A 27,226-nucleotide genomic window follows, 5' to 3' on the forward strand; every position below is an offset into this window, starting at 1 on the left:
TATAAGTGCCGGTCCCGCCCCTTCCCCAACGGCTAACGGCCGCCGCGCGAAGTAGCGCTCAGTCAGCCGAGGCCACAGCGTCGCCGCGCCAGCCGGGCGGCCCAGGTGTGTCCCCGCGGCCCGACGAGGCACCCCTCGGGCCCGAGCCCCCGGCTCTTGTCGGGGCTGCCGCGTCCCCCGGCGGGCCGGGCTGCAGGCGGGAAAGGCGGCGGTCCCCCCCGGCGGGCGTGGCCAGTGCGCCTCACCTGGCCGCTCGTTGCAGGTGCGCGGCCCGAGCAGGGCGCGGGGCGATGCCCGGGGCCCGCGTCCCTCTGCAGCCATGGAAGAGGCCCCTCTGCTGGGTGCGATGTCCGGCCCCGACGATGAGATGGTGACCGACCTTTTCTGCCCGGAGCGCCCCTTCGCCCCGGAGGGCCTGGCCCTGAGCCCCGCCGTGGGGGTGAAGCCCGAGCAGGACGAGCTGCCTGTGCTGGGCGACGCCTACCTGGGCGCCGCAGACCCCGCCGAGCCGCTGCTGCAAGCGCTCAGCCCGCCGCCCGGCGCCGACTGCCCCAGCGAGGTGCAGGCGGCGCTGCTCGGGGACTACCCCGGGCTCCCCGACCTGCGCGCCCCGGAGGACGCCGCGCCGCCCGCCTACAGCGTGCACGTCCTGTCCTCGCTGCTGCCGGCGCAGCGCGGCCCCGCACTGGTGCCGCTGGGCGCCGGAGTGCGGGTGATTCCAGTAAGAGTCGCCTCTGGTCGGGCCCCGCGCCGGTCACCCGAGTCCAAACGCACCCCAGGGCGCGGGTCTGCAGCGAGAGTCCCCCTGTGAGCGCGCTCCCTGGTCAGTAGCATCCTGGGAGGCCCTGCCACGCCCTTCTACCTGCTGGTGACTGTGCCCTGGGTTCAAAGCTGGCCGCGTGGTGCAGACATCTTACAAGAGAGGGAAGCGAAGAGAAGGCTTAACTCGGGCCGGCTGCTATCACCGGCTTTATTAGGGAAGGATCCGAACTTAGGGTAGAGTAACGGGAGTTCAGGTGTCTGCATTTTACATCATTTAGGTTTTGTCCTGCGGTTCTGGGAATCTCATGGGCTGGGCAAGCACTCGACCACTGAGCCACAACCCAGTCCCATCTGACGTTCTTTAAATGCATTAAGCTTGTCATTCGCACCAAGGAATCAGAGTTGGTATTCGTTTGCTGAACTTAAGGTTCCCTCTGGGAGTAAGAAATGGTTTTTAAGGATATGTCATAGAGATCAGAGTATGAATAAATTCTTGCTGATTCTTAGCTAACTGGCTCTTAGCAAGGAAGAGCCACTGGTAATTTTCTGCTTTCTTCTTGCTGAAACTAAATGAATCAGATTTCAAAGGAAACCAATGCACCTTGGTCCCAGGAAAGGACCTGGCTTGGAACACCGTATAACACATGTTCACACATTTCAGTGAGCTCTAGCGTGAGCTTTTGTGAAAGATCCTAATCTGCTGAAATGACTGGAGCCTGCCAAAGCCACGGCAGGGGAGCTCCAATTTCTGCTTTTCTAGTTCTGTTTTGTCCTACTCACCAAGCCTTAGTGTTCAGAAGATGTGGGGCAGAGGCTGGGGCTTCTACAGTCCTGTGTGTCCTTGGAGGAACCCTACAGCCCCAGCCCCAGGGCAAAGGCCCGCCTCAGCACTATTTGCAGCTGGCTCCAAACCTCAGAAACCCCCGTGTTGCCACCAGGCGGAGCTGGGGTCTCAGCACCTTCTGCCTGCTGCTCCCAGATGGGGTTCCTCCCTCTCCAAGTGCCGGCAGGGCAGGGAATTAGCTGAAGCTAAAGACAGTGACAAAAAAATAAAAATAAAAAAAAATAAAGACAGTGACAATCTCTTTTAATGCCTCCAAGTTTAACAGATTGTTGGTTTGACAAAATAAAGGAGAGACTTTGGCTTTTTATGAATAATTTCCTGATGCATTAATGATATTTATTATTTAAACTGACTGGAACTACTTTTCCAGTAAATATGCAGAGTGAATTACTCTTTCTGGAGATTCATTCCTATGTATTGACTTTAATTTAGATTCATTCTGTGAAAGAGGAATTTTGCTGTAGTGTGAATAGTTCAGATATTAGTTGCACAGGGCTGAGGAGATATTTACTATACTAGTGTGTGTTGGCTATAGGGAGATAAGTCTAAACCTTGGTGAGATGTGCATGGCAAGCTCCCCAGCACAGCTAGCAGAAGAAAAATTTAAAATTTCTGTTTGTCTATAAAATTTGAGATATCTAAGTAAGGCAATAATTTGAAATATAGCTAAACTTTCCTCTGAAGATTTACACCTAGCTGCTAGTCTGCTGGGCTAAATATTTGCCCGTCCTTGGTACTTATTGTCTGGACCTCTGCGTTTACTAGGTTAGACCAAGCTTAAGGCAACACTCAACATTTGGAGAGACAGTTTCCCGTTCAGTGATCTTCTGTGAGGTCTTTAGGATGTTACCTTAGAATTACCACCTGTTTGGGGGACTTTATGACCTACCTCCTAGTCTTTGAAGAGGTCACCTCTCCTCTGATAGGCAGCCTGGGCAGGCAGGGTGGAGAGGTGGGTGAGGATCATGCACAATGTGCACTGTCTCCCCGGCTTCTTGATGTTCTTCCCAATTTTGAAACCCTCAATTCTGATGGTAATTTTTTTAAACATTGGGATGTTTCAATTTTTAAAATTTAGTTGATTTTTCAGTAACACCATTTTATTTCTCCCTGTTTTTGGTAATTTTGCAGATGTCAATTTTGCAGTTGACAAGTTTGGTTTAAACAGCTGGTGCCCAGCTTGGTGCCTATAATCCCAGCTATGCAAGAGGCTGAGGCAGGAAGTTGCAAGTTTGAGGCCAGCCTCAGCTATTTAAACCCTGTTTCAAAAAATAAAGAGGGCTGGGGATGCAGCCCAGTGGTAGAGCACCCCTGGGTTCAATCGCCAGTACCAAAAAAGAAAAAAAGCATCCAGAGCTGGGGCTGGTTCCCAGTGCTCACCGTTATTAATTATTGTCCTACTACTGCAGCAGGAAAGGGTTACTTTTTAATTTAAAATAGTACTTTGAATACATTACAACTGATAAATGACATAATAATACTAAAGCATCTCCAAGCACTTGGGGCTTCTTGAAAAAGCAAAGCAATTGACTAGATGGTTTAATAGGACCTTAAGGCACCCTCAGTGGACAATGACAAAGGTCAGCATTTCAGGCGACACTCAGCCCATGAGGCTTCTAGCTCCAGTGGAGTAGGGGCTGTTGAGCAGCACCAGAGGTGCCAGACCCAGCGGGGCCCTTCAGTTACTTGGACTGAACTTTGGAAACAGTGGAAGTACCACATCCAAATTCCATCTCCACCCCGCACAGGACAGATGGTTTTGGTCCTCTGAGTCCCCAGTCCTGAGTGAGGCTGGAAGATTTCTCATCACCCCTTGTTGTTGCCCAGGGAGGGGGTGCATGGTTTTAGAAGCCCCAGGGAGGAAGGAGCCACTGTGGGTAAGGGCACCGTTTAACCCATGACTTGAATGCAGAGCTCAAATCGAGGTTTTCTGTACTAAGCGACCAAAAGACAAGTGTCTACAATGTGTTCTCTGAAACAATATTGGCTTTTCTAGGTTGAGATCAAGGAAGGGGGTGGCAGCGTAACAAGTAGCAATCCCGAGGATGCAGCTTTCCAGAGTCCTCTTGCTCAGGAGTCCTGTTGCACCTTCCTGTCATCCCAAGAGGCAGAGGAGACCCCCAGCTGCTCTCGTAAGAAAGACTCCGGCCCCATGGTAACTATGCCAGCAACACACGCACAGACTCCTGTTGAAAGCTGGCCCAGGACTCCGTCGTCCTGTCTCTCTCTCTCTCTCCTCACCTGTTGGACCAAAGCTGTGGGTTGTCTTGTCTACCAAGGGGCCACGTCCCCTGGAGACTTCCACCTCCTAACCTCTGAGGTCTTCATTTCTTCTCCATCTTAGCAAGGCAAACAAGGATTGGGACCTTGCTATGTTTGTTGACAGTGACCAGAAGTCATGTCAGCCCATGCAGAGCCAGGGTCAGGTTTAGCATTTAATGGGGGTGGGGCCGCAGGTCCACGGCTCAAGGACAGGGCCCCTTCCTTCACACCTGCAGATTCCAGTGATGAGCACGCGCCCTTGGTAGGATGTGATGGGTCATGCCAGGGTTTGGGCAGTATCATCCTGCTGTGTTGTCTCAATCTAATCACTCTGGAGGGCAGTGTGAGCTGCGCATCTGCAACCACAGACCCTCCTGCTGCCAGGACTGGGCCTGTGGAGCCCTGGTCTCTCTCCAGCACTCCTCAGCAAGGCCTGCCCTCAGCTGCTCTTTCTTTCTGGAACGAGGCCCTGCACTAAGGCGTGGACCTCGTACCCAGGAAATGCTTGAAAATGAGCTCCCACAAGATGGCCAGCTGTGGCAAACACTATGCCTGCCTCTCTGATCCTACCCCGAGCCCTGGATCAGGCCGGCAGGATGGGGAGGCTCTGGCTGCCCTAGACCACACAGTGACGTCAGCAGAGGCTCCTGGGTGGGTCGGGGGCCTAGAGCCCAGGGTGTGCGAGAGAGGCCTGGGGGCTCCAACTCAGTGCACTCACACGTCGCTTTGGCTTTATTCCCAAATGCAAAGGAAACTCCAGCTGGACTCCCTGACATCAGGACAATGTGAGGTTCCCCCAGGGATCTACCCCTGGCCCCTTGGTGGCTCTCTGTGTGTCTTTGATCACGTTGGTCTTTCATGGCCCTTCAAGTTTTCCTGTCTAGGTTAAAAGCGACCTAAGGCTAGACACCAGGGCTTCTCTGTGTAGTTGTCATGGGAACTAGAAGCTGTGCCTCTGTCTGTGCCACATGGCTTGGACATGAGGGGCCTCAGTGAGCCCTGTCCATACCGAGACTAATGGGCCGACCCAGTTCACTGAGGATTCATCAGTGTCAGAATCCAAATGGGGATCCTACAGTGCTTACCAGGCCCAGGAAGACCCACATGGCTTTTTAGGATTTTTCTAGTTCTTGGAAAATTCTAAACTGTCCTTGTATTAAATAAGAGGAGTTTTTAAAAAACCAACCACTTGTTAAATAATAATATGTGCATGTGGCAGGAAAGAACTACATTTATTGTACAGATGTCCCTGGGCACAGCTGGAGAGAGGGCATCGGAGTGTAGCCAGGCATGGATGGGAGGAGGTTGGTGAGCAGTCTGCATTAATGTGGGCTGTGCAGTTAAGCACAGTGCGAGGGAAGCTCTGTGAGGGGCCACCTTTCCGTAAACTGTCTGGTCAGAAACTGGGGAAGATAGGGTAGGACCTTCTGTTAGCACTCAAAAAGCTCTGCAGGGAAGTCTCTTGGAGGCTTTTTAGGAAGCAGCTATTGAATGGAAAGAAACTGAGAACAGATGTGTAGCTTCCCATCTCCCCCCAGATTCAAACCCTGGATCAAAGAGCTCTTTTCTCAGATTTCAGTTTATTTAGGTTTATATTCCTGGAGGAATGGAACCTGACCACTCTTTTTCATTTTAGGTGATATGTCAGTTGAAAGGGGGTGCACAGATGCTGTGCATAGAACATTCTGGCACAAGAGAACTGAAAACCCTTCACTTGGTTCCCCAGCATCAAGACCAAAATAATTATCTACAGTCAGGTACAAGTAATGAATGAAAACCATATTGTATGCCATGTGTGAGTTGGTCAGTGAGTTTGCTTGGCCCTGCCTGCAGCACCAGAGTGAAAGGGGCCAGGAGAGGGTGGAGAAGGCAACCTGGCCACCTGCTCTGTCACCGAGGGATGCGGGAGCCTAGGGAAGGGAGCATGCTCAGTCTGGCAGGGCTTCAGCAGAAGAGGACATGGGGCTCTTTCCACCTGGGCTCAGCGCACAGAGGTCTGCTGTACCCTCACTGTCAGGAATGTCTTCTTTAGCACCTTTAAGCCAAAGAAATACCTTTCAGTTCTAGTATAAAGAATTCAGTCCAAATAACTTCATAAGTATTTCCAGCAACTTAGTAACCATTTGAAGAGAAGAAGACACACACACTGTACTAGTGGATGTGGTGCTGGGCAGATGTCACTGGGCTTTCTTTAAAATGTGGCAGCCCTGTAACACCTTGCAAAGCTTGCTGCAGTACCAGGACACCGTGGCACAGTTTGGGAACCCGGGCAGTAGCAATGTTGTCTTAGCATAGTGGGCTACCCTTGGAAGCTCAGCTCATGCAACTTCATGATGGAAAAATAAACAAGGATATAATAAGTGCAAACAAAACAACAAAAATTGACCCGAAAATTTCCTAGAATTTAAAAAAACATACAAATAGGATCCAGCTAAGTTTCAGTAACTTCATGCTTGGTCAATCCATACTATATCTGTCCTTCCTCCCGTGGGCAAGTGGAAAAGAACTCTGGGCACTCAGTTAACTTCAGTTGTCTTCCTTACAGATGTCCCAAAGCCAATGACCACTTTAGTAGGAAGGTTTTTGCCAGTACCAGCAAAATTAAATCTCATTGCACAACAAGTGAGTCATTGTTTCAATACAAAAATACAACTGTTTTTTGGGTGTTATTGTCTCTTGAAATGTCAGTTGTTGCAGTTGAAGTTACTAGGAAATATAATTGATCATACAGTTAAAAATTGATAGCAAGGGGCTGGGAATGTGGGTCAGTGGTGGAGCACCTGCCCAGCAGGCTGAGGTCCTGGTGCCAGGGGGGAAAAAAAAACAAAAAACACAACGGTGTGAACAGTACCTCAGCAACTTAGCAAGACCCTGTCTCAAAATAAGAAATAAAAAGGGCCGGGATGTGGCTCAGCAGTTAAGTGCTCGTGGGTTCAACCCCAGTGCCAAAAATAAACAGTGAGACCTTTAGCATGCGCTGGATTCCTTCACCATCGCATCAGCCCTGGGGGCCAGGAAGCATGCACTGCACCCCGCTTGCCGATTTTCAGCCTAAGTGAGCCCGTGGTGCTTCCATGGCAGAGTAGCACAGGTGTCGAGGGAGCCTTGGAGCCATCTGACAGGGATTTAGAGATGTCGCAGCCCCCAGTGGAGATGCTGGGAGGGAGGGAGGCTGGGATTGCCAGAGGGAGGCACATGGCAAGTTCGGGAGGTGATGAGCTCTCTGGGGCAGTGAGGCAATCGAGGGAGCAAAGACATAGTTTCTCAAGTCGCACATCAGTCAGGAGAAAGGGTTCTGGGCAGTGCAGGACACAGCAAGTCTAAGCCTGGCTGGGGAGCACCTGCAGGAGATGGGGCCTGCAAGGACACCCCGCCACTGCAGCTACACCTTCCTCCAGTCAGAGAGGCACCCTGCCCCCTCGGGCTCCCCTGACCTCTCACCTCCGGGACAGTTCTTTTAGCAGGACTCTCGCTGTGCTCCTAGGATCCCTCTCTCCCTTGCCAGACACGTAACTGTCTGCTCCTTAGACTCACTGCTCAGAGCGTGGTGCAGGGACAGGAAGCACTGCCATTTCACGGGAGCTTGCCAGAGATGCAGATGGCAGGTCCCACCCACCTGGGATCCAGACCCACCGACCCAAGAGAGCCTGGGGGATGTGTGCACGCAGCCCAGCAGGAGGGCAGTCTCTACGTCCTCCAGCCCTAACAGGCTGCGATGTCACCCCACTGAAGAGGGGCGCGGAAGATGCGCTTCTCCAACCCCATGCTTCCGGAAGGAATCTCATTGTTGGAGGATGTTGGCCATGATGTTCAAATTGTCTCCAACCCTAATTTCATCTAGAACTAGTTTCTTCGAATTTCTGATGTGAGGGCAGCCAGGTCAGGGGTGGTTTGACTGCCACCCTCCCCTGATGAGTGACAGGAGGAAGAAAACAGACCCAGCAGCAAGGGTGCCGGCGAGGCAGAGCCTGCCATGCTGCTTCTGAGTTTGTTAAAACTGACTACAGAAGGTTTATTTTTTGGTACTGGGGATTGAACACAGATTGCTTTACCACTGAACCACATGCCCAGCCCTTTTTAGTTTGATTTTGAGACAGGGTCTTGCTAAGTTGCTGAGGCTGACCTCAAGCTTGCCATCCTCCTGCCTCAGCCTCCCTTCTGAGTTGCTGGGATTACAGGCGTGGCCACTGCTCCTGGCCTTAAAATATTTTTTTGAGCAGACAAAAATCAGTGGTTGCCAATGAGACATCAGATGTCAAAATCTCTTATACATGTATATATTAAAACCTAAAAACAATTTAAGAATACTTTGTTTATGGAATATGTAGCAAGCTTTTTTTCACAACTGATATTTCATTAAAAAGAAATATCCCTGGCAGCCAACTATTATGTGCTGCTCGCCAGCTGTTCCCTGTGGCCCCTACCCACACTCTCCTCTCCTTCTCTGTGTCCCCCCCCCCCCCAGTTGGGGTTTTCTTGCCCCAGGGCCCTGTGGCTGGGCAGGCCTTCCAGATGGCCTGGGCCTGTTGGTGGGTCTGTTTGGAAACAAGGCCTGGAGGTGCCGTGAAGGAGTGGGCCGTAAACCTCGGGGTGAGAGAAGCATGCCCGTGGGTGCTGGCGGTGGGACTGTGAACACGCATGCACGCACGCGATTCAAAGCACTTTTGCCTTTGCCTTTGTGCAGCTGGACAGCGGGGCGCGCCCCTCATCAGTCACCGGGCCGGCTTTCCCTGCAGGGTCAGCTCTCCCAGGACCACCAAAAATGACGCTAACTGGGTAAGGATCAAACGCAGTAAGCCGCTGCTTCCCTTAAGCCTTTAGGAGGCTTTGGTGTGCTTCTGGGCCTTCTGAGCCCTAGGACCAGCTTTGTGCAGACCTTCATGCCCTGGCAGTTGGCTGAACCTGAGCAGCACCACTGGCCCGCTTGCTGCGCACCTGTGCTTGGGTGCTGCTGCAAAGACGGATCGTAACCGCCCCTCTCCACCGCCCCGTCCGCTGGCCTGCGCAGCTGTGTCAGCTTGCTCCCCTCTGGCCGAGTCTGCTTGTCGCCTAGATTCTAGCTGTGTGGTCTCGACCTCTTTTCTGCCGTTGTCAATGCCTGTACTGCAGTGGTAGCCTGTGGGCGTGGACAGCGCTCTGCGGGCCACCTGTGGGAAGCGGGCATACACTCTGGCAGAGGCTCTGTGTGGTCTGCACTCAGGAGTGCGGTGGCCACGGGCTGCGCGGGACTGTGCCTGGCCATTGGAAAGTTGCATTTGTAATTGTCACCAATTCTGTCAACCAACCTGGTTGAAACACTTTGTCAGCTCACATTCACATCCTGACTGCGGGCTCAGCCGTCCTTTCTGCTCACTGGGTCCCATATCGACTATGGAGTTCAGTCTGCTGCTGCCTCCAGAGCCTCTGGGTCACAGTCAAGGCAGACACTCATGTGGGCCTGAGGACAGCAGGTCAAACACTTTGTGAAAGGCAGACCTGGCCTCTCGTGCCTTCTGGGCTCCTGCAAAGTCCCACCCTTAGGCACAGTGCAGTCCCGGCCTTGGAAAGCGTGAGGCTGGTTGTTTGAGGCTGGAGCACAAGGCTGTGGGGTGGACCGTTTGAAGGGCTCTGGAGACAGTAGGACGTCTGTCCACATGCGTGCCTCTGCGTTGTCCGTGGGAGGTGGCTGCCCATAGGGCCTGCTGCTTCAGCCTGAGCAGCTCCTTGAGCTTGCAGCGGTGCTGTGCAGAGCAGGCTGAGGACTTTCACTGAGTGATGGGGACTGTGGGGCCTGTCTCCTCGCTTCCCTCCCTGGTACTCTGGACCTGAGAGGATGCACTTGGGATTATGGCAGCTGGTCACATCTTGGTGGCTGTTAATGTTTTGGGAGGAAACTGAGATGACTCAAGCAGCTTCCAGATTCTGCTGACAGCGCGTCGTGGGCTGCCCAAGATGGTCTGGAGGTCGCAAAGCACGAATTCTCTTTGTGGCTTGTTGAGACCTGGGGCCTCTAGTGAGCTGCGTGGTGCCACCCTGTGGGGCAACACGTCAGGAACGTTCAGGAAAGCCGATGCTTCTGAGCTGCGTGTGCTCACAGCTGCGTGGCTCCCAGGCCGGGGGGGGGGGGGGGGGGGGCGTGTTCCCTCGGGCAGCTTTCTCTGCGGCATGTTTCCTTTCCTCCCCCAGCCTCCCTACCTGCTGCTGCTCCTTTTCCTTCCTCCTTGATTTAGCTTTTTCACTGCTGTGACTAAAAGATCTGACCAGAACAATTTTAAAGGAGGAAAAGTTTATTTGGGAGCTCATGGTTTCAGAGGTCTCAGTCCATAGACTCCTCGGGGCTCTAGGTGGGGAGTGTGGCAGAGGGAAGCGGCTCACGTGGTGATCAGGAAGCAGAGTCCACTCACCAGATGGAAATATGTACCCCAAAGCCATGCCCAGTGCCCACCTCCTCCAGCCACACCCCTACATCAGCTGCACTCGGTTAATCCCATCAAGGGGCTCGCTTCACGGACCCTCAGGACCCAGCCAGTTCTCCTCTGAACCTTCTGCACTGTCTCACACGTGAGCTTTCGGGAGCACCTCGCATCCAAGCCATAACACGGCTCCTCTCCACGCTCTCTCAAGCAGTCGCACGTTTCTCTCTCTTTTGAGGTAATCACGCAGGCCCCAGCAGCTTTCCCTGTTCTAATGGACACGTCAGAAACACGAGCTTTGTGCTTGCTTTCCCTGCGAATAATTACTTGGCTTGCCATCATTCCACTGAGTCAGCCGGATGGTTTTGCCTCCGCATGTGCGAACTCATGGCGTGCCAGCACCTCTGCCAAGGTTTATGTGCCCTGAGCGAGCAATCAGAGGGCTGTGGCTGGCATCTCATCCCACGTGAGTCCCCAGTCAATCCCTCTTGATATGCTCCTCTAATGCCTCTTCCGATTTCCACAAGAAAACCAGGGCACATGGTCTGCAGAGTTCAGAAAAGAAACGTCAGCCCTACCTGGCTCCAACTGATCTGACCCGGTAGATGACATGGAAGCAGGTTGGCCCTTTGCATTGGGAGCTGACTGGCTAACTTACTAGCAGGTTATCATCATATTAATACAATCCAGGTCCTGTCACTCTTCATAGCATTAATGACCCGATTACCAGTCAGGTGACAGAAGAGGTGGGTCCTGACATGTGCTTGATGCCCCAGGTTTTGGTAACACCCTGAACAGCATCCTAAAGCATATCTGAGAGCCTGTGACTCTGGGAACGTTTTCTTTAAAGCTGAGCTGATGATCTTGTACTGTGGCTCCTTTATACTGCTGTTTTGAGGCACAGCTGCCCAGATCTCGTCTAGCCCTTCTGTCTCTCTAATTTTTAGGTTGGCATTAAGAAGGTGGCCAAATATCGTCAGAGCCATCTGGTTTCCATGACAGCTGGCCAGTCCCTGCTGGGTCCCCTCACACACGTCTGTGCTCATGACGTGGGTTTAGCTGAGGTGTCCTTTTGACCAACAAAAACGCCTCACCGCCTCAAAGCCAAAGTTGAGTGTGCTCCTGACAGCGGCAGGTCGCACTTCCTCCACCTGTGTGTCATTTGTAATCAGTGTGCAACGACTTGAGATCCCAGCCTGCGTTCTCTAAGTGTGCGGTTGTGTGTGTCTCATGTCCCCAGTTATTTGGTGGATTCCTCAGCACTGACCACCATGCTGACCACATGGTGACCTTAGTCACGCCTGCTGGCCGCCTCCTGACACTGTGGGACTCTCTCTCCTTCCGCATGCTGGACTAACTCCACCCTGCCGTTAACAAGCTTGGTGCCTCTGAACAGGAAGGGCCAGGCCACCCTTGCCAAGCTCAGGGCAGGTCAGAGAGGGCCCAGGGCAGGGGCAGTGGAGCTGGTGTCTGAACCCTGCTCTGAGCAGGCCCACGTCCGCCCTGCAGGTAGACTGCCACTTCCGGCACCATGAGGATCACCAAGGGCGTCACTAGATGAATACCAAATTAGCACAGCCACCAGTGACACAGTCACAGTGGGAGAGCTCTCCAGAGGTAACCACGCTTGTGCATAGTGAGACGGGGCACAAGGGTTGCCAGCTCATAACCCCGGAGCCCACGGCCTGGCCTTCGAGTTCCTGTAGCAACCCCAGGCCAGGAGGTGTCATGCCCTGCAGGGACAAACCCTCCCCCCATCTCAAGGGGCACAGTGCCCAGTGCACAGGGACACGCCCACGCCTGTGGTGGGATGACCTGGTCACAGCTGGGTTTGTCTTCGTGCCCTCCTTTTCACCACAAGGCCTGTTGGACCTTGGCATCTCTGGTCTCCCGAGTCCCCACAGGGAGCGCCATCTGTGAGCAGTGCCTGTCCCCAGCCCAGCAGCCTCAGAGACGGGGGGCGGGGGGGAAGCTCACCCTCTCAAGGCAACTTCCAGGCTGATGCCCCTGCAGTTAGGGAGGTTCCAGAGATCTGGTGACTGGCAGCGCTTGCTGCTGCTGGTGGTGCCACAGCTCCGCCTGGCTGAGCACTCATGCGTCCTGATAGTGCCAGATTGCTGTGGACTGCTTGGCAGGGAGGTCCCGGCAGGCCAGGACGAAGGCACAGGAGGCGTTCTTAGAGTGGAGAGAAGCAGGCACCTGCTCCCAACCCCACCGGGTCCCCGGGTGAGTGCCGGTGTGTCTGACAAGCTAGCTAGTGGCCTCACCGTGCACACAGCGTGGGCTGTTCCCATCATGATCAGACACAGATAATGCCTAGAAATGTCTGGTTGAGATTCTCAGTGTTTGTTCAAAGCATCAGCTGCTTAGCTAATTCTCTTTTCACAGAGTAACCATCTGAATACATTTTCTTTTTTAATCTTTATAGAGTAACTCTTAGTTCATGGGACACAAAGTCTAAAAAGCCATGTAACTGTACCAAATCCCAGTGTCTGAAATTGTAAGTAATCACAAATCCTTCATTATTAAATATGAAATATGGGTGTTTAAAAGTCAGTGAGTGAGCACAGTACAGATGCCGGCGCGGTGCGCATGCTGCAGTTAATTCTCAACACCCGCCTAAGGGCCTGGTGGGGCCAGGAACCTGGAGTGAGCCTTTTGGTGCCAACTTCAAAACTGGCCCTGCCTACCTTCGGAGTAGTGTAATTTTCTTGAACTTTGGTTTATGTCTCTGGCCCCTCTGGCAAATGCTAAATGTCTTATCTTTGTTGAGCATTAACTGCAACATACCCACATCCTATTTTCTAAAAGTCTAATGAATTGGTTTACTCTATATTAAAATTTTTTCAGAAAAAATCTCCCCAGGGGTGCCCACTCCCAGGAGGCTTCTCCAGGGGGGTAGGGCAGGTTGTTGAGCCACAGGGGCCACAAATGGACGATAAGGCTCAAACAAGAAGTGGCCTGGTCACCATGTCTGGCGGCCCCCTGAACGAGCTCCCCTCCGCCCTGCCTGGTTTGAGTGGCCTGGTGGGCTGCTCCCAGCGCTCGCCTGGCCTAGTTCCACCCTGGAGGGGAGAGTGTCCTAGCCCCAGGTCGACCACCCGCACGCAGGCCCCACCAGGTTTCCATTGCAGAGCTCCTGCGGAGGGCTGAGAGCTCCCCATGGGCAGAGAGGTGGTGCGCACAGGGCGACAATCCAGGCGTCTCTGAGGGGGTTCACAAAACAAACACAAACTGGCTTCTCTACAAGGGAGCGTTGATACCTGGGGCTGATGGAAGGCAGCCACCTGCCACTCTGAACACTGGTCGGTCAGGCTGAAGAGGGGAGTGCCAGGGAGAGGGTGGTGGGTGGCAGCCATACTGCTCCGCGGCAGCTGGGCTTGGGGACTGGGCAGGTTAACACCCTAAACTGCAGTTGGGGTCTTTCTCATCTTTATATATTTTAAACATTGATTTGCTTCATAATTAGCTTATTAAGAAATCGAATGTGAAGCCCACAGGATTTTCCGAGATAGGAGGTGATATGTTAAGTCGTAAACCATTTCACTGAGGAGGAGCTCTCTGCCTGGCGTTAGGGGCTCTTCTTTCCTGAGTACTCTGAAAGTAGGAGTTGGTTTTATAGTATGGGTGGATCATTTTTCAGGACAGTCTTAACTGACTCTCTTATATGGCGACTTTAAGCAGATGCAGACTCACTGCCTCAATCCTGTCCAGCTCCATCTTTGCTCGGCACCGGGTAGAACTGGGCGGACCCTTCCTGCTCCCGGCCTTCGTGGCCCTGGACTGGCGCTGAGGAGGGGCGGGGCCTCCCCCGTGTGCTGCTCCAAGGGCTGTGTCTCTCCATGAGCCAGACTGCTGGTTGCCACCAGCGTCTCGTGGGATGCAGGGTCCAGTGTGATGATATTTTATGTAGTCACCTGTTGCTTATTTGTGGTTTTGATTTCTTCTGCTTTATTTAAAAGATTAATTCGAACGCTACAGTTTGTGCTTCGGGTATTCAAAGCCCCTGGTGCTGTTTTCCTATCCTGAGTTTGCACCCTTAGGCTGGTTACCTCATGTGCTGTGTGGCTTTTTTTTTTTTTTTTTGGTAATGAAAGTGTTTACTGACTCAGTGAGAGAATAAGAGATAAGGGGGAATAAAATATGCCTGTGTGACATTTTTGTGTGACTTTCATGGTTGGAGCTGTGCACGTGGAGATCTGTGGCCTGAGGATATACTCCAGAGAGAGTATACGTTTGCTGCTTTCTGGAGCTTAGTGACTTCCAACTTGGAGGCTTAAACTTTGAGGCTAGATGTTTTTGCAGGCAGAGCACAGTATACATTCACATATAAAAGCTGAAATCAGTGAGCTCTCACTCCCACCACCAAGGGCTGGATGCACGCCCTGCAGCCCCACGTGCGCATCCCTGCAGGCAGGGGGCTGCCTGGAGCCCTGGAATCTGTACCCAGTGACCCGCCAGGCAGGGGAGCAGGGCCTCAGGGAGGGCCGCCTCTCCAGCTCTCTTCCACTGCAGCAGGGCTGAGCCGAGGGACCTCTGTGGAGTGGGGAGAGGGAGGGCTTGGTCAGGGACCAGGGTCCTGTCCTGTCCCTAGAAATGAGTTTGTGGCCCCGCTGGCTTTCTAGCCTGAGCAGTGGGCACCTGTAGGAGCCTGTGTGTCCCATGAAGATGACTGTGCCCCTTTCCTGCCTGCCTCCAGGTCTAGGGCACGGTCTCAGGTGCAGTGATGCATGGCTGCCTGAGGGATTTTTTAAAATTTTTATTTTTGTAGTTGTAGATGGACGGCATGCCTTTATTTCTATTTGTCTATTTTTATGTGGTGCTGAGGATGGAACCCAGGACCTCACACGTGCTAGGCAAGGGCTCTGCCGCTGAACCCCAGCCCCGGCCGCCGCAGGAGCTACTGAGTGACACCCGGCCGCGTCTCAAGGTTGGAGGGTTGCGCTGTCTTCAAGGTGTGCTTTTGGCCACTGAGCCTTGATCCACCTGCAGCTGATTTTGCGATGGCCTTAGGCTGGGATCCAGTTTTGTTCCTCCCACGTGAACGGTTGTCTAGCACATATTGCAAAACAAAAAGTGGGTGATCCCACGCCAGCACCCACGTGGGCGGGTCTGTGTCCCGCTGCTGCTCCAGCCTGGGTCCCACTGTTCGCTGTGCTGACTTGTTTGTGGACCAAGATTCCAGCACCCTGCTGGGCTCTTCCCGTTCTCCTTGTCTTGCTCTGCTGGTGATGAAGGACGGTGAGGGCGTTGGGCCCTGTGGCTCCATCCCAGTCTTAGCAAATACACTCCTTTAAAAAAAAAAAAAAAAGTCTTTTGTTGTCAATGACTCTTTTATTTACTTATTTATATGCAGTGGTGGGTATCGAACCCAGGCAAGCACTCTACCACTGAGCCACTACCCCAGCCCTTAATAGAAACACTTCTAAGATCTCTTTGTCCTTCCCCAAATTAGGTATTCGCTAGAGGTTGTAGAGTGATACTGTGTTAGGTGAACGCATATCCAGATGCCGCAACAAAGACTAGACTGGGGCTGCTTCAGGACCAGCATGGCAGCGGATCAGCACCGGCATCTCAGACTCCTTGGCAGCTGCTCTGACATCCTCACAGGTGATCCCATCTTGTGGTCTAAGAAGGCTGCACCAGCTCCCTCCTTCACATTCACCTTCCATCAATAGGGAAGGAGAAAAGAGGAAGGGAAAGGCATACTCCTGATCTGTCAAGGCATAACCAGAAATTGCCAAAATCACTTTTGCTCACATTCCCGTGGTCAGACAGAGCCAGGCAGCAGCTGGGAAAGAGTCTCAAGCCGGCCACTGCAGGCGCACTGTGCAATACAGGGAAGTGGTGCTCCTGCCCCCGCCTTCCCCGCCCTGGGCGGTCCCTCTGCTCCTGGCTTCGCGAAGGATTCGCTGCCACCATGTTATTGGATTGCAGTTACAAGTGAATGATGGACTTTATCAAATGCTTTTTTCTGTTTTTATTGAAAATACTGTTTTCCTTTTGTAATCATTTTTGAGACAGTTGTTTAGTTGCAGCTGGGCACAATACCTGGACGGTGTTGATTTATTTTTACGTGGAGCTGAGGGTCACACCTAGGGCCTCACACGGGCCAGGCAAGCACTCCACCACTGAGCACGGCCCAGCCCTTCTGAAGAGCTCTGAGGGAGGTAGAGCGTACTTGTTCATGAGGTCTTGATAAAACAGCTGTCAAACTGTTGGGGCCTTGTGTCTCTTGAGATTGGAGTGGAGCAGGGGATAGGTTACCATTTACTTTCTCTAGTAATTATTAGTTTCCTTTTAAGTTTTCCATTTCTTCAGTCATTTTTGGTATTTTGTATTTTTCTTAGAAATTACTGAATTCTTTAATTTTTCATATTCATTAATGTATTTTATCTTATTTTTAAATACCTATACTTGTAGCCTCTTCCCCCTTGGTACTGGGGATTGAACCCAGGGTCACTCTATGACTGAGCTACACCTCCAGCCCTTTTAAATTTTGTTTTGAGGCAGGGTCTCTCTAAGTTGCTGAGGCTGGCCTCAAATTTACCATCCTCCTGCCTCAGCCTCTGAAGTTACTAGGATTGTAGGCAAGGCCAACATGCCCAGCTGTCTTTTTAATTTTCTAATTTTCTCATTTAATTTCTACTCTTGTCTATTTGTACTTTTACCTGATTGGTCTCATGAGAGGCTTGTCTATCTTGTAGTCTTTTCAGAATCCCAACTTTTGGTTTTATTGATTTTCTTGCTTATGTTTCTGGTTCTTATTCCATGTAGTACATTACTTTTTGCTCTTCACTCTTGCCATTTTATTATTTCACTCTCTTGTTGTTTGGGCTTTTTGTGTTAACTGCTTATTTATTGCCAGTCTGTCTTGATGTTTTGGAAAATGAGTTTAAAGCTATAAATGCCGCTTTACTGCCTCCTGCCAGAGTTGACAAAAGGGACCTTCATTGTCATTCACTTGAAAAAATTTCTAATTTTACTGTAATAGTCTCCTTCCCTCAGGAGTTATTTAGGTCTGTCTACATTTGTATGTATGTATGCGAATATGCACACTATGTATAGATGCATTTAAAACTGCACTGTTATTGTTTTAAAATTTAATTATGATGCGGTCAGATAGGGAGCCTGTGTGATACCAGTTCTGGTGAAGACTGCCTTTATGGCACAGGACTTGATCAGTCTGTAAAATACTTCATATTAACTTGAAAAAATACATATTCCCTATTTGTTGGGTGCAATCATCTACCCACTAACTCATGTTCGTTACTTTTGTTATTTAAATCTGCTAAATGCTTACTCAATTTCGTGTGATTTATCTGTTTCTTATGAAAGTATGTGAGGATCTCTCAGAGTGGATTTGCCTGTTTTCCTTGTAATTCATTTGGCTCTGCGTATGTGGAGCTCTGCAGCGGAGGCCGGGGACTTCGTGACCTCAGGCCCTTGAGGGATCCTTCCATGGCCGCTAGTGACGGCAGCCTTCTGCTGCCGATGCAGCTGCTCCGTGTCTTCTGTGGCTAGTCGAGCGGTTCCACTCTAGAGTCCTTTGTCCCCGCACTTGCTGGGTGGTGGCGGTGTTGCTTTAGGTGTGCTTTCCGCAGGATAAATGCAGCTGGGTTTTCTTTTTTCCAATACCCAGGGATTAAACCCAAGGGCACTTAACCACTGAGCCAGCCCTTTTTATTTTTTATTTTGAGACAGGGTCTCACTAGATTGCTTACAGCCTTGCTGCATTGCTGAGGCTGGCTTGTCACCTGCCTCAGCCTCCTGAGCCACTGGGATTATAGGCGTGTGCCACCACACCTGACCACAGCTGGATTTAAGACAGCAGGTCTGGGCTTGGGATTTAGCTTGCTGTAGAGCCTCGCCTAGCATGCTCAGGGTCCTAGGTTTGGTTCCAGCACCAAAAATAAACAGGCACCCACAGCATAGAGGCAAATCTAATAGTCCACCTCTTTTAATGGATTTCTTTAATCCTTTGGCATTCTTTGTCTGATTATTGCTATATGAAGGCTTACTTGTGCCACCTCAATTTCCTGAAGTTGTAACATTTACACATTTAAGTGTTTTTTTTTTTTTTTTCCACTCAAATGGCAGCGTTCCATACATTCTAGTCTGCACCTGCCTTTTAAAAATTGTGGTAAGAATTGTGTTACATCAAACTTAGCAATCTAGCACTTTAAAGTGTGGGCCTGGGCTTTGAAGCCAGACGTGGTGTGCGGCCCGCCACCGTCCATCGCAGGACCTTTCAGCATCCAAGCAGGAACCCTGTGCCCGTTAAACTCTGCTCCCAGTCCCTGGGAACCGCACGTGCGTCTTCTCTGCACCAGCCTGTCCTGGGAGCTCACGTAAGAGGCACCGTGAAGTCTGTGAAGGCACTGTGAAGGGGCTGTCCCTGTGGGCACCATGTCCTTCCTGGGTTTCCTTCTGTTTGTCCTGGCCAGGGCTCATCAGGGGCCTGAGGCTGAGGCCCACAGCTTTCCTCCATTCTGGAAACTCACGCTCGCCTGGGCCACCCCGTAGAGTGAGGCGGACCCAGCAAGCCCCTGGGGTGCTGCGGCCTGCCCAAGCCCCACGCCCTGTCTCAATGTCCGCCTTTCCTGCTGTGTCTGCTCTTAGATTAGTCACCTGGATCCCAATAGCACCCCAGCTGGTTGCAGGGCTGGGGCAAAACGGTGAGTCTGCGGTCATTGTTCCTTGTGTTCTGCCTTCCAGGAGCCTGGGCTCTTTTAGGTGGACCTTGCAGTACCTCAGTAGCGCGCTGCAGGTGCTCTGTGGCTCTGCAGCCTGGCGAGCTCTGTCGTCTGGCCCAGGGAAGATGCAGATCGGCTCCTTCCTGTCCTCACTCTCAAACCTCCAGACACATTGTGGACCAGGCAGGGGATGCCTGTGAGCTGGGTCCAGCTGGGACTTGGCTGATGGCCTTCCCTGCGCTGCTCTGCCTGGTCTGTGGAGCTGGTGCTTCCTGAGCACATGGTTTCTGTGACGCAGCACAGAGCACCCACCCACCTGTGGCCGCAGCCTTCTGCTCCAGCTGTGGCTCCCTGCCTGCTGCGCACTCCCACCAAGGACACCTCTTCTGTCATGCCAGGGGTCCTGTTGCTTCTTCCCACATTTGGTTTCCTGGCCTCTGGTCCTCTATCTTCCTCCTGGGGTCCCAGCCTCAGGAGCTTGCTGGGAGAGGGCACAGGCGGCCATTCCTCAGGCTTTCCGCCCCCTGTCTCCGCACTCAAGGTGACCAGGCTGGAGCGGTTTCCCCAGACTCTTGAGGGCTTTGCCATGTTTCCCGCCTGCGTCGCGACTGCTTTCTCGTGTGTGGCCCTTCCGTGAGGGCTGCCTCGTTCTCTCTGGAGCTGCCCCAGGCCACCCTTTCCAGTGCCTAGATCTTCATGCCGCCTCGGGGGCCCAGGCAGGCGGTTCCCCATGCTCCTGCCCGCTCCAGGTTCCTGGAATCCTATCGGATGTGCTTCAGGCCTGACCCCACTTCCTTTCTCTCACTACTGCCTTTCAGTCCAGGTGTCCATTTGCATTGAGTTGCACGTCTCTGTGATTGCTTTCATTTTCTAAATTTTAAAAATACTTCACAAGTGTCATTTGCTTGTTTGGTGAAGCCAAGAACTTGAGGCCACGGAAGCCCTTCCCCCCAGTCTCCTTGTCGCTGCCTGGCCTCTGGCTCTGTGGCCTGCCTGTCCTCACATGCACGTGGTATCTGGTCCCTCTGCTCATGGTGAGAGGGGGCTTCGAGTGGGCTCGTGGTGTTGCCTGGGGTGACTCTGCAGCCTCACGTCAGTCTGGCGGGGCGTTTTCTCTGGGCTGGGCAGAGTCCTGGGGGCTTGTTCCGGCCCTGCTAGAACCCTGGGGACTGAGGGAGAAGAAAGCCAGCCCATTGTCACGCCTCCATCCCCCGGGGCCCCAAAGCACCCATCCTCCGGCTTCACCCCAGAGAGCAGCTCCCAGCTCTGGGGCTCAGGGTCCCAGGGCTGAGTTGCAACCTGTGCTGTCTGAGCCCAGAGGGGCCCAGTTCTTGAGGCTGCTACTCCACTCTTTCCTGCTGACCTGGGGTCCTCGAGTCTCACCCTGCTGCTTTCCACCTCCCTCCCTTCCCTCTGGCCTCCTGAAACGACTGCCTGTGTCCCTTGGCCCTGGAGAGGGACTGTCTCCACCGGCCTTCTATGCAGCAGGTTTGCTTCTAAGTCACCCCCTGGGGAGGCCACAAGTCCAGACCCTCATTTACATGGGGGTCTCCGTCCTGAGTCGTACCTTTCATCTCCCGTCTATTGCGTGAGCAACCTGTGGCCAGCCCAGCTCAGGGTCACTGGAGACTGCAGATGCCCCAGGACAGCCCCAGCCCTGCAGAGCTCACTGCAGTTACTCTTCTTGTCCTTTTGGCCTCTGGTGTTCTCGACTCTCCTGCTGGGTTGACATGCATTTAAAAGTACTATTGAACACTATGAAAGCAGTAAACATAAAAGCACCATGCTTGGGAATTCCACTGCAGGGGTGTCTGCAACAGCTGCCACACCACCTGCTGGACACCTGGGCATCCATCTGTGATCTGCCCCAACTTCGAGGCTAGGCTCCTCGATTTCCACTCCACAGCTCTAGAGGCCGACAGAGTGGCCCAGATCGGATAGCCAAGGAGCTGGTGGCAGAGCTGAATGGAAACCTGGGCTCAGAGTTTTCCTTAAAGAGCCCTGCCCCACTTCACTGGTCACCCTGAAGTCAGGGAGTGGCCTCTTGGAGGGTGCAGCCGGGGCCAGAGCCTCAGGAGTGCTGGTCTCCACGCTGAAGCCTTGCGTTCACCCACACTCAGAGATCGCAGGTGGGGTCCTGTGTGCTCTGTGCTCAGCACAGGGCAGCGTCTGGCAGGAGGGCCGCCAGAGAGGGCCCTCGGCACTGCCACGCTGCCTCTGTGACCCCAGCGCCCTTGGGGCGCCTGTGGACCCCTGCTGGGGATCCGGTCACAGGCCCTGCCCAGAGCGTGGGTGCCACGGCAGACGGCTGTTTGCTCTCCCGCAGGTGCTCCTTGCTGCAGCTCGTGACTGTGGACAGAGCCCAGCTCAGGTTCCTCCCATTGGCTCTCAGGTCCCCAGCTGGCAGATGGACCCGGAGGGCTGGTGGCCAGACAGCTCTGTGTTATTTGGTGTGCTGCGGGAAGGCGGCCGAGGGCACCTGGGGGCCAGAGAGAGCACAGCAGTGTCTTCCCGGAGCTGTGGCGCCTTGCAGGATCCTACGCTGCGAGACCAAGGGCTCTAACTCGTTTCTTTCTTCTGATAGACGCGGCAGAGCATCCCCGGCCGCTCTAGTTTCTGTAAAAAGGAGCTGGCATCCCCTAGGTCAGAGCCTGGGCCGGCCTGGCGGCAGGCTGCCCTTCCCAACACGCATGCGCGGCTTCTCGCCCACGGTGCGCCTACGCGTGGACTCAGGCTGCGGTTTTCCTCGCAGGTACTGCGACTGCTTCGCCGGCGGGGACTTTTGCAACAATTGCAATTGTAACAACTGTTGCAACAATTTGCGACATGAAATTGAGCGGCTTAAAGCCATTAAGGTAAGACATTTTGAAACGATGTGCAGAGACTCCTCACCTCAGTCCTGGAAAACCCAGGGGCTTCCTCTGCAGCTGTCGCCGGAGAACCCGAGGAGCCGAGCCCCAGCACGACGGGAAGCCAGCTGCCTGGGGTGCTGGCGCCGGGGAGGCTTTCCTGATGGCGCGTCCGTTTTGTCCTAGGCATGTCTGGATAGAAACCCTGAAGCGTTCCAACCGAAAATCGGGAAGGGAAAGCTGGGGGACGTGAAGGCCCGGCACGCCAAGGGCTGCCACTGCCGCCGCTCGGGCTGCCTGAAGAACTACTGCGAGTGCTACGAGGTGGGCTGCCCGTGCCCTTAGAAATGTTCGCGCCTCCCTTCCTCGCCCAGGCCTCTGAGGGCCCGGCTCTGCAGGGCGAGGGCTGGCCGTGCCCCTGGCCTGTGCCCGCCCCACACCGCCCGGCTTTTCCACGTGGGCACTGCAACTTGGGGGTTCCGAGGGAGGCTGTACCTCCTCCCCAGAGCAGGGCCAGAGCCAGGGTGCTCCCCATGGGGCCTGGGGGACCCCCAGCTCCCGTTTGCCAGGTAAATTGACCAGGCTGGCTCCTCCATGGCTTGCAGCCCCTCAGAGACCAAACATGAACAGCTGGCCGACAGGAGGTACAGACCCAAGCTCAAGAAGAGCACTGGTAATTCTGGAAAAAACACAGAAAGATTCGAGTGGCAGACCTAGCAGCCCCCAGCTAGGATTCTGAAGTCCCTGTCAAAGACGCTGCAGACACAGGGTTCAAGCAGGGAGAGGCACCTTCTGGGACCCTTCCAGCTGAGTCCCGCCACCCATCCAGCCACCCAGCCCACTCTCCAAAGGCCAAGGCCGGCCTGATAGCCGCCCACAGGACATGGAGGCAAGAGGAGAGGCTGGGCCCATCCTTCAGCACCTGTGTGGTGTGGCCTGGCCACCAGAGCATCCTGCTCAAGACACCACCAGTGTCTTCTGCACCTCTGAGCAGCAAAGGAGAGAGGGAGGTCAGGGCTGCAGCAGGGGAGGCTGGAAGGCCTGCATGGGCAGGGAGGTGGGCCTGGAGGGACACCCTCCCTGAGTCTCACACCACAAGGGAAGACCCTGGGTGCACACAGCAGCAGGCAGGGGGTCTCCCCTAGCACGCCTGACCTCAGGCCTGCTCTGGTGTCTTTCTTACCCACCCTACTGCACGTTCTGCACGGCAGCAGGACCTGCCCCACGCCTTCCTACGTGAAGGAAAGGCTGTGAGCTGGGATGTCATAGACCAGTCAGATCAGGCTTTGTGCAAAGCAAGGGCCAGATGGAGAGCTGGGCACAGTGGCCACACCTGTGGTTCCAGTGACTCAGGAGGCTAAGGTAGGAGGATTGCACGTTTGAGGCCAATCTGGTAACTTAGTAAGACCCTGTCTTAAAATATATAAGGGCTGGCGGTGTGACTCAGTGGTAGGGCACCCTGCATTCAATCCCTTATAACCTCCTGAAAAAGCCAGGAGAGCTTTGCTGGATCCCAGTGCAGAGGAGAACAGGCCCCACCACTGTCAGCAGCACCACTGTCCCCCCAGGCAGCAGCACCCACTGCCATGCACTCCTCACAGCATCTGTGTTGGGGTTTTGGTATGAAAATTGTGGATTGCGCATGAGCAAATATAAGCGAAGAATTAAAGTCCAAATAGAATTTGTCAGTTTTTGGTAACTTCTAGGACAACCTAATTTTACTGAAGCATTTTATATTACCAGGCCAAAATCATGTGTTCTTCTACTTGCAAATGCATTGGCTGCAAAAACTATGAAGAAAGCCCAGACCAAAAACCACTAACGAACTTGCCAAGCTACGTGGAAACGGGAGATCTTGAAGGCAGCCATCGCCTGTCACCAGCTAAATTTTCAGGACTACCGAAGCTCAGAAAAGACAGGTAGGTGCCCCGAACCTGCAGGGTGACGGAGGTTAATCTGAGAGGAGAGAAAGCCATTTCCACCCAGGAGAGGGTGAGTGTCTGCCGGGCTGGCCGGGGGGTGGGGAGGAAGGGAGGCCAGCTTCCCCACCTGCATCTGCACCTGCACTAGGGGCCAGCCCACCGCGGGAACCACTCTGCCCGCGTGTCCTCCTTGGAGGTGCCCTGTTCTGCACAAGGCACAAAAAGGCCCAGCTGGCTGCCCTTGGGCGCCATACCTGCCACCTGGCTGTTCAGCAAAGCGTGCGGTGCTCTCGCTGCCCTGGGGAGGGGACAGAGCCCCTGCTGGGAGCCTGGTCTGGTAGGGTCCCTGCTGTCCTTGATTGGAATGGCACTTCCAGTCCTGTGCATGATCTGCAGAGACCCCTGACCACCGGCATTACTCTGTTTCACAGTCCAAGGCTCTTCACCCTTCCTTAGTTTCCCTGGGGTGTTTCCGACATGCTCCGTTCAAGGAGCCTGCCCCCCAGCACATGGAAAGGGAGCCCAAATCTGCAGGACACGGAGCGTGCTGCCAGAGTGCAAGGCGTGTCCTGGGGCCACGTGCATCTCGTACCTCCCAACAGCCTGGGGAGGAAGGCAGGCACCCTCCCTGGCCTGTCCGCAGTCCTCCTTCTGAGAGTCCTGTGCCCCAAGCCCTGCCCAGCCCTCAGGTTCCACAGTGTAGCACAGGAGCCCCAGGGTTGGGTGGTGGAGCAAATTCTGAGAAAAGGTGGACTCTGCTGGAAGAGGGCGTCGAGAGGCTGGCAGCTGGGCCTGCAGGGTTGTTCCCCCAGACCCAGCCCTTTGAGTTGGCCAGAGGCAGCACAAATTGCCCCAGGCCTTCAGGCTGGCGTGAGCAGGAAGGTACGGGGACAGCATGCTCAGCCAGGCCCCGCCTCTCTCCTGCAGACGGCCCTCCTCCTGCATCTCCTGGGAGGTGGTGGAGGCCACCTGCGCCTGCCTGCTGGCCCAGGGCGAGGAGGCGGAGAAGGAGCACTGCTCAGAGTACCTGGCGGAGCAGATGATCCTGGAGGAATTCGGAAGATGCTTGTCGCAGATTCTCCGCATAGAGTTTAAGTCTAAGGGATTGAAAATCGAGTCGGGTACCATGTAGTATAGCAAGCCCTGAGTACCACAGAGCACATGCTGGGTGTTCTGGGGAAGCTCTGGTTCACAAAGGTGGTTTGGAGGAGCAAGAAGCCTGCCCGTGGCCTCACGAGCCAGACAAGACTAAGCTCTTAGCCGGGTGCGTGGTGCACGCCTGTAATCCCAGCGACTCGGGAGGCTGAGGCAGGAGGATCACAGATTTGAAGCCAGCCTCAGCAACTTGACGAGACCCTGTCTCAAAATAAAATAAAAATAAAAAGGGCTGGGGATGTAGCTCAGTGGTAGAGTGTCCCTGGGTTCAATCCCTCACACCCCAAAATAAATAAAACGTGAGGGAGCTCTGGTCTGCACCAGACCTGGAGGGTGGTAAGGGTGCTCAGCAGGACGCGGCCAGGCCACCTTTGTGGCATCTTCTCTCCGGAGAGAGAGCTGCCCTGGGGCCAGGGGCTGCCCTACATGAGAAACCAGGTGGTTTTTGTTTTCCGTTTGCGTTTTTTAAATGATTTAGAAGTAAATCCTCCAGAGAGCTGTTATGATGTGACATACAATCTTTGGGGAGCCACTGAGCACCCCAGAGGACATCTGCAGTATGGCGGTCACCCCAGATTCATGGGGTCACCAGCCTTCCAGTGCCACGAAGACAGGCAGGTGGGGCCCACAGGCCAGGCTGGCAGCAGGAGGGTTGGGTTGCAGGACTTCAAGTTGTATTTAGTTTCCCATGTTTCTACTTGAATTGCGGAAAAGCTCTATTATCCAATTAACTTCTCCAGAATTATTGTTGCATTATTATTAAATGTAAAACATGGTTAAAGTAATTAGTTTGCAGAAGTCAGCAGGTAAGATTTGTTATTATGTTGACTCTTTTGGTTCCGTTATAAATATAAAGATTAATAAAGATTCTAAAATCTTCGATTGTCATATTTAGTACTTGAAAATATGTCTTATTAATAGCCTTCCTGGATGTATTGAAGTCGTGTTCTTTCCTGTTCGTGTTCGTTAGTCGCCTTGGCCACTTAGAGAATGTTGGAGTGCTCAGGTTTGAACCCTCCAGTGGAGGAGGCTGGTGGCAGGGCCAGCAGCACGTCAGTAAGCCAGGAGCTGAGAGGCAAGCGGTGTTTATAGCCTTGTTCTGACCCAGGGTGTCTCCTTTGCCAGTCCCCTTCCCCCCTTGGGATCCAGACTCTGTGGCAGAAAGCCCTGGCATAGGCAGGGGCTGGTGCCAGGAGCACCCCCACACAGCGCCCAATCTAAAGCAGCGCGGTGTTCACACGGCACTGCCCGCCCCTCAGTCCTCAGCTCCCTCTAGGTCACTCCTAACAGCGGGCACGTAAACAGCTGTCATCTACGGGGATTCTTATTTGCATTTTTAACTTCTAAATGTTTTCAGTGTGCTGTTGGTTGGATCTGAGGTTGCAGAAACAGGACATGTCACCACTGATTTGTCCTATGTTGGGCACCCGCGGGAAGGTTATCCCTAACATGGGGACCCTGGGTCTGAATCCTGTGGGCCCTCCGGGAGGAGCGAGTGCGCAGGCCTGTCTGGCAGCCAGTGAGGCGGGGTGGCGGTGGCAGTGGGTGCTGGTCCGCAGGCTGAGCACAGGAGGCTCGAGCATCCATGCCCTGGATGAGCCTGCGTGGCGTGGAGTGGGCTAGCCCCGGGTTGTCCCCGACAGCAATGGCAGCAGTGTTGGGGACTTGTGAGCAGCACAGTGTCCCAGAGCCTCCTGATGCCGGGCAGCCTCGGCCTGACGCCTGCTCAAGCTGGAGAGGATCGCAGGCGAAGGAGAAGAGACGAGGCCCGCGTCCAGGTCTGCGGGGTGGACGTGGACCCTGGGTCACAGGGTGGCCCAGGTCCTGGAGCACACAGCCGGTGGGGGTGGGGAGCGGCTGAGACGGGGCTGGGCCTGGCTGGGGGCCGCCGAGGACGAGGGCAGCAGCAGGTGAGCCTGACTCCCCAGCTCGCTGAGCCTCAGCAGCCATTCCCGCAGGTCCCAGGCAGGATCCATGCTTGCTTGTGTGTGGCTGCCCAAGGCCACCACGTGGGGGAGGCATCCCAGACTGGGTGGGCCACCAGGCCCTGGGCTGCTCAGGCCCACAGCCCGAGTGCAGGGAAAGGCCCGGCCGGCTGCCCACGGCCTGCACGTGCTCATCCTCAGAAGGCCTGCTCCTCCTCTGGCCTGCCTCCTCCCAGGCCTCCTGAGAGGATCCAGCTCTCCCGGAGGCCTGGTCTCCCCACACGCTCCCATGCAGGGTCTCGCGCTCATCCTGACAGTGAGTGAGCCCCGCCTGGGCAGAGCTGACGCCACCTCCTGCCTGGCCACCTCTCCTCGTCACCCCTGCTGACGAGCGTCACCACACAGCACCTTGCAGCCAC

The 27,226-nt window shown here is 54.0% G+C and overlaps 1 protein-coding gene across 2 annotated transcripts; it reads left to right on the forward strand.

The window, feature by feature from the left end:
• Positions 1-46: 46 nt before the first annotated feature.
• Positions 47-25,597, forward strand: TESMIN (testis expressed metallothionein like protein). Of its 2 annotated transcripts, XM_079103173.1 has the most exons (10): positions 47-105; positions 263-721; positions 3,603-3,761; positions 5,505-5,625; positions 6,414-6,490; positions 8,553-8,644; positions 21,709-21,811; positions 21,992-22,129; positions 23,549-23,724; positions 24,655-25,597. In XM_079103173.1, exons 2-10 carry the CDS (start codon positions 320-322, stop codon positions 24,857-24,859), a joined length of 1,473 nt encoding a protein of 490 aa, XP_078959299.1. In that variant the 5' UTR covers positions 47-105; positions 263-319; the 3' UTR covers positions 24,860-25,597. The 2 variants fall into 2 exon arrangements, with proteins under 2 accessions (XP_078959299.1, XP_078959300.1); XM_079103174.1 differs by lacking the exon at positions 47-105 and having other exon boundaries at positions 623-721; positions 3,603-3,738.
• The last annotated feature ends 1,629 nt before the right edge of the window (positions 25,598-27,226 follow it).

This window comes from Sciurus vulgaris (genome assembly GCF_902686455.1).
Source record: "Sciurus vulgaris genome assembly, chromosome: 11".
Lineage (NCBI taxonomy): Eukaryota > Metazoa > Chordata > Mammalia > Rodentia > Sciuridae > Sciurus > Sciurus vulgaris.